The 9,563-nt window shown below is 35.4% G+C and overlaps 1 protein-coding gene across 1 annotated transcript in view; it reads left to right on the top strand.

The window, feature by feature from the left end:
- The window catches only part of LOC103607629 (potassium voltage-gated channel subfamily H member 8-like), a gene marked incomplete at its 5' end in the record, with an annotated part of 68,609 nt that extends 59,251 nt beyond the window's left edge, over positions 1-9,358 (top strand). The window contains 2 exon segments of the mRNA XM_008592110.1: positions 3-99; positions 9,117-9,358. Coding sequence (XP_008590332.1) covers positions 3-99; positions 9,117-9,358 — 339 coding nt within the window.
- Between the last annotated feature and the right edge of the window lie 205 nt (positions 9,359-9,563).

The raw sequence follows: 9,563 nt of genomic DNA on the forward strand, positions 1-9,563 counted from the left end.
AGTATCTTCTGCGTCAAGGGGATGCTTTGCAGGCCATCTACTTTGTATGCTCGGGCTCCATGGAAGTTCTTAAAGACAGCATGGTGCTGGCTATTCTTGGTAGGTTTGGAATGAAAACCTTCTATGAAATTTACTCTGGAGCATAAATTAAGGAGATGAAATGGGGGAAAACCTGCTAATGAGAGTAGGGAAATTACAGATGAATATGTGAACTCAGGATTATTCTTCATATGGGCTTAATTTGCCTAATTGTTATACCTAACACATCATTTGACTCATAAAAAATCCAGTGCTATAAATATTATCCCCATTTAACAAATGAATAAATAGTACCTTTGTTAATTTAACTTGCCTAAATCACACAGTTAGAAAATCAACTCAGTTCTTTTTTTATGTCTAAAGCCAAATTATGAATCATGATGTATGCTGCCTCTTAGTAAAATAGCTGCTCAGTATTAAGAGGATACTTCTGTATCTTTGTGAGGAATCAATCCAGAAATCACAAAAATTAAGCTTTATCTGTACTACAAATAGAGCAAAAATGATTACACTTCAGGAATAAGCTCTCATAGCAGTCATTAATCTTATATTTTCAAGGTAACTATAGGCCCTTTTTACTTCCTGAAAGAAAACTCATAATATAGATTGTAATTTTGTGCCACAAAGTTGACCCCAAATATTAAGACATCATTGGTCGTCATTGAAAGATAAAAGGCAGCTGACAAAAGATGGCATTGAAGGTTAATATAGAAAAATGTCTATCCACAATTTTATGTGGGCTGCTTTTAAAAACCAATCTCATCTGTTTATTTATTCAACTAATATTTAGAAAGGGCCTACGAATGAATCAGGTACTGGTCTAAACACTGAGAATGCAGCAGAAAAGAAAATGGCCAAAATCCTTGCCCTAATGGAAACTAAACTCAAGTGAAGGAAGCCATGGAGGTTTAGACCATGAGGGGTGGTAGCAGTGATGGTGAAAGGTAGGTGAATTCAGGATATACAGTCAGTCATCCCTCAGTATCCATGGCAGATGAGTTCCAGGGTCCCCCCTGAATACGAAAATTTATGTATACTCAAATTCCTATATAAAATGTCTTAGTATTTGTATGTAAACTATGCACATCCTCCAATATACTTTAAATCATTTCTAGATCACTTATAATGCCTAGTACAATGTAAATGCTCTGTAAATAGCTGTAATACTGTATTATTTATTTGTATTCTTTATTGTTCTATCGTTATTTTTATTTATTTTTTAATGTGTTTTTCATCCATGGTAGGTTGAATCCATGAATATGGACCCCCATGGATATGAAGGTCTGACTGTATTTTGAACAGCAATATAATATACCAATGCTTAGAATTTGTGCTAATAAAAAGGGGCTAATGTAGTACTTTTTGTTTATTTTAATTTTCTAAGAATCTAATATTCGAAAATAACCACTTTCAAAGTATTTTCAAAGATGGGATCTCATTTGAGCCTTCACAACAAAAAGAGACAGATAGTGGAGTTATTTTTTTTCTGTTTTCCCAAAGTCAAAGCTAGCCTAAGTCTTTCCACATCTTAACAATACCTATTATTCTATGTAAACATTGTAAGTCTGGTATCACTGTTAAGCTTCAAGACAGATTATATTTTGGAAGAGAGAAGAGAATTAATATCTATTGAATTCCTAATATGAGCTGCATGTTTTATGTTCATTATTCAATTTAAATCTCACAAGCCTATTAGGTTGGTTTGTGTCATGCTGTGAATATTTTTCTTTCCCCCCAAATTTATACATTGAAACCTAATCACCAAGCTGCATGTTTTATGTTCATTATTCAATTTAAATCTCACAAGCCTATTAGGTTGGTTTGTGTTATGCTGTGAATATTTTTCTTTCCCCCCAAATTTATACATTGAAACCTAATCACCAATGTGATGGTATTAGGAACTGGGGCCTTTGGGAGGTGATAGATCATGAGGGCAAAACCTTAATGAATAGGATTAGTGGCCTTATAAAAGAGGCACCAGGAAGCTGTCTTGCCCTTTCCATGATGTAAGAACATAACTAGAAGGTACCGTCTATGAATCAGAAAGTAGTCCCTCACCAGACACCAGCCTCCAGAACTACGAGAAATACATTTCTGTTGTTTGTGAGTCACCCAGTTTATTATATTTTGTTATAGCAGCCTGAGTGAACTAATACAGTGTGATTATCCCCAATTAATAGTGAATAGGTGGAGGTTAGTGAGTGGTGATAGACCCACGTGTTTTTCATTGTTTCCTGTTAACTTCAGATTACCATTTATTTCGAAGTTTTGGCTCAGATTTTAACTTACTCCCTTATGTTTTTCTCCTTAATAGAAAGGCATGGAATATCAACTAAAAGAGTTTACTCTCAACTTGACCAGTTCATTATCAGTGTTAGAATGAAGCTCCCTGGGAGGGGGGGGGCAGAGGGGGAGGGAGCTTCTCGAGATGAGAATTTAACACTCTTCATTTCTTCTTCTCAACTTTGTGAAGTTAAAGGGGTAGTTTTTTCTATCATTTTGTGATTCTAAATTATAATGGACAATTATTTCTATAAGTAAGGCAACACCTTTCAATAACAACCTTGAATGCAAATGAATTGATTTTCCCATTTAAAAGCTAAAGAATGGCTGAATGGATTAAAAAACAAGACCCAGTAAGAAACTCACTTCACCCATAAAGACAAACAGACTAATAATGAAGGGATGGAAAAAGATATTCCACACAAATGGAAATCAAAAGTGAGCAGGAGTAGTTATACTTATATTGGATAAAATAGACTTTAAATCAAAAAATATAAAAACAGACAAAGAAGGGAATTATATAATAATAAAGAAATCAATTTAGCAAGAGGCTATAACAATTGTAAATATATATGCACCCAACATAAATGTGCTTAGATTTATAAAGCAAAATATTAGTGGATCTAAAGGGAGAGATAGACTACAATATAGTAATAATTGGGGACTTCAACACCCCTTTCTATGTAATAGAAAGATCATCTAGACACAAAAATCAAAAAGAAACATTGAATTTAAACCACATTTTAGACCAAATGGACCTGACAGACATTTACAAAACATTTTCTCCAATGATTGCCGAACACAGAATACATATTCTTTTCATCATCACATGGAACATTCTCCAGGATAGGCCACATGGTAGGCCACAAATAAAGTCTTAACAAATTTTTTAAACAGTTGAAATCATATCAAGTATCTTTTCAGACCACCACAGAATAAAACTAGAAATCAGGAACAAGTAAAACTTTGGAAACGGTACAAATACATGGAAATTAAACAACATAACCGTGAATGACCAATGAGTTGAAGAAGAAATTAGGCAGAAAGTTAAAATATTTTTTGAAACAAATGAAAATAGAAGCACAACATACTGAAACCTGCAAAATACTGCAAATCAGTACTAAAAGGAAGGTTTATTGCAATAAGTGCTTATGTAAAAATAGTAGAAGATTTCAAATAAACAACTGAATGTTGCACCCCAAGGAACTTCCCATACTCTTATTTAATATAGTACTGGAAGTTCTAGCCAGAGCAATTAGGTAAGAAAAAGAAAGAAAGGACATTTAAATTGGAAAAGAGGAAGTCAAATTGTTCCTGTTTGCAGAAGACATGATCTTAAATATATAAAAATAAAAGTGCCACCTGAAAACTCTTCAAACTATCAACTAATTCAATAAAATAAATCCATGTGTCTACAGCTAACTGATTTTTGACAAAGGTGCCAAGAACATACATTGGAGAAAAGGCAGCCTCTTTAATAAGTGGTTCTGCAAAAACTGGAAATCCATATGCAGAAGAAAGAAACTAGACTGCTATCTCTCACCATATATCAAAATCAACTCAAAATGGACTGAAGACTTAAGTGTAAGACCTGAAACTATAAAACTACTGGAAGAAAACAGGGGAAACACTCAAAGACATGGTCTGAGCAAGAATTTTACAGGCAAGAAAAGCAAAAATAGACATATGGGATTATATCAAATGAAAAACCCTTGCACAGCAAAAGAAATAATCAACAGAGTGAAGAGGCAACCAGTAGAATGAGAGGAAATATTTGTAAACTATACATACAACAAGGGATTAATATCCAGAGTATACAAAGAATGTAAGGAACTCAACAGCAATAAAACAAATAATTCAATTTTTTTAAAAATGGGCAAGTGACATGAATAGACATTTCTCAAAAAAAAAAACATACAATGGCTAACAGCATACAAAAAAATGCAAATCAAAACCACAATGAGATGTCATCTCACCCCAATCAGAATGGCTATTATAAAAAAGACAAAAAATGATAAATGGTGGTGAGTATGCAGAGAAAAGGGAACTCATACACTGTTGGGGGAATGTACATTAGTATGGCCATTATAGAAAACAGTATGGAGATTCTTCAAAAAACTGAAAATAGAACTGCCATATGATCCAGCAATCTCACAATCCCACTGCTAGGTATTTATCCAAAGTTAAGGAAATTAGCATACCAAAGAGATATCTGCAACCACTGCAGATAATAAACATCTGTAAACGTTTATTGCAGCACTATTGACAATAGCTAAGATATGGAATCACCATAGGTGTCTATTGACAGATGAGTGAATAAGGAAAATATGGTATATATAAATAATGGAATACTAGTTGGTCCTGAAAAAGAATGAAATCTTGTTATTTGCAGCAACATGGATGAGCCTGTAAGACATTACATTAAGTGAAATAAGCCAGGCATGAAAGATAAATACTGCATGTTCTCACTCATATGTGGGAGAAAAAAAAAAAAAAAAAAATAGTCCAACTCTTAGAAGTAGGGAGTAGAATTGTGGTTACTTGAGACTGGGAAGAGCGGGGTGGGAAGAGGTGAGTTAATGGACATAAGATTACAACTAGATAGGAAAAATAAGTTATAGTGGTTTACAGTAGTCCTAGGCATCTATAGTTAACAATTTATTGTAACTTCTCAAATTGTTAGAAAAGAGAAGCTCAGATGTTCTTAGCACAAGGAAATGGTAAAGTTTTGAGATGATGAATGTGCTAATTACCCTGACTTGATCATCACAAATTGTATACATGTATTAAAATATAGCTCTATACCCCCTAAGTATGTGTAATCAATATGTGTCAATTAAAAATAAATTTCTTTAAAAAATCAGTCTTAAAACTGAAAAAAAAAATATTCATGTGGGTGTCCTTGGTCCCACTATAAGTTTTATGTTCTAATGACACAGCCTTTCAAGAGGGTATCTAGCCATTTTTTTAGAATGTATGGTTTTATATATATGCAAGCAAAAATAATTAACTATTTTAAAACAAACATAATGTTAGTTTTTTACTATAATTGCGGTGTATTTTTAAATTTGGTAACTAGCAACAGTTTTAGGAATGGAATATGAAGGGATCATTCATGACACTGGAGCAAAATAGATAAAATTTATTGACTTCTATGTAACTGCCATTGCTTATAAAACATATTTCAATTGTTTTTTCTTATTATTACAAAAATATCTACTTACTGCTGAAAGATTTAATCCATTGCCTTTTGCTTCTGGCCCCAAGTTTTTCGATAAATTGTGATTTCCATGATACATCTTTGCTTCTACCATGTATATATCAAAAGTGATTTAAGTGAAAATTGCCACATGACTATTCTAAACACCAGTATATGGTATTGAGACCAAACCCAAACAAAGATAATAAACTATTAATATTTACTCTCTGTGATTAACAGTATTTCAATAGAGATAGATTATTTTACTTTCCCTATGGTCGTATAGGGCTAATTCAAATCAATACCAACTTTGATGAACTTAAGCACCTGGCTTCACACTTGCTCTGTAGATACTTAATACTTGTTCACTCTGCCAATGAAATGAATTAATATATAATGTTGTGAGGATGAAGTATCACCAAATAGCTGTCAAGCCATAGAATTATTAAAACAACTCCATTTTCCAATCAATACATGAAGACATTCCTTAATCGGATGTCTGGAGAAGCAGTTGTTATAGAACAGGAATTTGTTATGGGGATAGTATCTGTTTGCCTTTTTCACCTCAATTTCATGATCAGGCAATTGTGTTTTCCCCACCAATTTCTTCATTGTTTTTTTAATGGAAAATGACAAGGCACAGATAAATGCTCTCTTCACAAATGGCATTAGTCTGCCTAATTATAATTAAAATTAAGTTACAGTTCTAACCTGGATGGTTTGCAGATGCATCCCATAACTTTTTTTTTTTTTTTTTTGCAAAGGAAGAATAACTAATTAGCAAAGATCTATAGTAAGATTATGAAAAATGGAGACCATAAGACACCATAGAAATCTTTCTTTTCTTTTAGAAATAAGAATATTGAGATGCAAAGTAATTAAGAAACTTAGCTCGAGGTCCTAAATCTTGACAGTGAGAAAACCACAAGACTGTAAAATTAGCATGGGTGAGAGCCATGTTGGTATTTATCAGAAACTGCTTGGGTGTTCTGGTCAAGATGTTAGAATAGACGGCCCCCAGCATCACTCTCTACCACAAATCAATGAATTTACAACTATAAAAATGTAACATCAGCCAAGCTGGGGCCTCTGGAGCTCAGGGGAAGAGAAGAGACCTACGGAGTTCATGGAGGCGGGAGAAACCAGGATGAGAGAGTGAGGCGTGGAGAAGGGGACTGGGCCCTCCTCCCACAACCAGCTACACTGCCAGCATCTTGGGAGCCTTCCTGGGGGCCCAGGGCATGGAGAATGGGACCGGACCTCCCCTCCCACAGCTGGGCACACTGCACCAGTGCCTTGGGGCCCACCTGAGGATCTGAGTTACGGGGCCAGGGATCAGACACTTCCCACCACCAGGCACACCACCAGCACCAAGGAGCATGCCAAAAACATCACCTCCATGTGGGTGGCCCACCAAAGCCACCACCATAACCATGGCTACCACAAAAGTGGCTACATGCCACAACCACCATGCAGATGGTCCACCAGCCACTGGAGTGCATTGATACAAGGAGAGTCATCAGCAGAGATAAAGAAAAGAAGAGGGTGTCTCTCTACAAAGCCCATTCCAGAGTGACAGAAGAAGCATCTGCTCTATGATAATATTGGGGGACCTGACCACACCTCTCAGCTTTGGACAGATCATCTAGGCAACAAATCAACAGAGTAACCATTATTCTTTCAGAAGGAGAGAAGAAATCTAGGGTAATTGGAGGGGGGAGGCAGAGGGGGATGGAGAGAGATTGGACAAGGAGAATAAAGAATAATTATGATTTGTAACAATATATATGCTAGTAATATTGATTTTAAAAATCCAACAATAAGACCCAGACATTAAAGAATGTGTCTAACAAAAAAAAATAAATAAAAGAGTGATACAGAAAAGAAAAAAAGGACCTGCTTGTCAGGGCTCAACACAAGGTCCAGCACACATAGTCAGTGCTCCATAAATATTCATTGAATGAATAAACTGGAATTCTTTACAGGGTGCCAGGTTTGGCAAGATGTCCGTGCTATTTTTATAGCTAGTGTTCATAGTGACTAAAATAGCCATACCATAGCAACCCAAAGTACGAAATTATGACGACCCTAAAGTTATTCCAAGCACCAGTTGCTTAACAAAGAATGTGAATGCTTGTTGTATAAGACACTGCATCATGATAAATTCTCCTCAAATATACCAAATTTGAAAATTGGTGTATTCAAGACATCCTGGCTATATATATTTTGCATCAGTACCCAACTTTGAGTTTTCAGCAATAATTTAGATTTCTACCAAAATATGCATGAAACAAAATTTTCAAGTTTATCTATACTGGTGACAGCAATAAATCCAATTTCCATACCATGTGGTTATTTATCATCTCTTAGTGTTTATAAATATAAATTTTAGTCAGGTTTTTTTTCTGTCAAAATAGGCTAAATTTTAAGGTTTAAATCCAGTATTAATTTGAAGGTAATACCTAGATGTAATTCAATAATTTTAAAACCCTCAATATTGTTGATCCATAAATAGTTATGCATATCTCAGGAATTCATGGTTAATCTAGTATGTTTCCTTTCACTGTCAAATTCAATAGAACAGACTTTTATTTTTTTATTTTTATTTATTTTTTTTCCTTTTTGTCATTTTTTCGTGACCGGCAACGGATCGCAACCCTCAGTGTCGCGCCCGTACCGGACCGGGACCGGCAATGGGATCGCAACCCTTGGTGTCGCGCCCACACCTCGCTCAGCCAGTGAGCGGCCGGTCTGTATGTGGGATCCAAACCCTCGGCGGGAGCGCCACCACACTCCCAAGCGGTGCACAGTAGCAGTGCGCCACCGGGCCGGCCCGAGAACAGACTTTTATTGAAGCCAGCTACATGCTAGGGACTTTGCTTCCACAAATGTTGGGTACAATAAAAAATAAAAATTTAGAAGTTAAAAAACTACTGAGTGGGGTGTGGGGGGCAATCTATTCTAATAACATTCCAAATATATGGTTTTCTTGGTGTTTGCTGTTATTTAATTTTTGGTAGTTGGTTCCTAATAAAATGGATACAAGTGGCGATTAAAAATATATACATTAAATCCTAGGCCTGATACTATTTGTGGACAAGCAAAGACTCAAATACTCCTAAGTTGTAGCCACGAATCTAATGCCAAGGCCCTCTGTGAACCTGGTTAAATTACTTAAGCTTTTATCTTAAATCTGTGTAAGAATTGAATAGATTTTCTTTCACATCTTTCACATGGCTGCTGGTAAATTAATGGCTGTGTCTAAAATAAACCAAAGTTGAAATCAGCTTATTGTTAGCACTTACAGTTACGCTCACCTTCGTCTTAATTCAAACTGATACAAATCAATTTAAATGTTTTAAAAATTCAAATAAATTGTCCATGATTATCTGATCAGCAACTTCAAGGAAGCAAGCTAATTCCTAGACAGGTGAATTCCAGCCTAAGATTGGTAGGCAGAGGTACTGAAGACAAAAAAAAATAAGAAGTACGGGGTGTGGGATCGGGCACAGATAAACTGAAAAGAGTAAGATCTCTCTGTGTGTTTAAAATAATGTTGATATATCTCTCTTTTTTCATTTTTCACTGTTTCTAGGGAAAGGGGATTTAATTGGAGCAAATCTATCAATTAAGGACCAAGTGATCAAGACCAATGCCGATGTGAAGGCTTTAACCTACTGTGATCTCCAGTGCATCATCCTCAAAGGACTCTTTGAAGTGCTAGACCTTTACCCAGAATATGCTCACAAATTTGTGGAAGACATTCAGCATGACCTCACATACAACCTTCGAGAAGGACATGAGAGTGATGTAAGTCTCATTTCTAATTACTGCTGAGACCTAGTAACCCTAGAGGGTATGGAAATCATTTATAACAGTAAAGGCAGATGTCATGCCCTCACTTTAAAAAGTCTGAATACATAAGGTATGATCATTCAGCCACTGGTGAGCAATTAAATAATTAGCTAGAAGCCAAACCTGCAGTCTGTTGTCAATGGATGACCTCTTAACTCAGTTTCTTTCTTGTTTATTTTCATGTACT

This window comes from Galeopterus variegatus, unplaced genomic scaffold (genome assembly GCF_000696425.1).
Source record: "Galeopterus variegatus unplaced genomic scaffold, G_variegatus-3.0.2 Scaffold7600, whole genome shotgun sequence".
Lineage (NCBI taxonomy): Eukaryota > Metazoa > Chordata > Mammalia > Dermoptera > Cynocephalidae > Galeopterus > Galeopterus variegatus.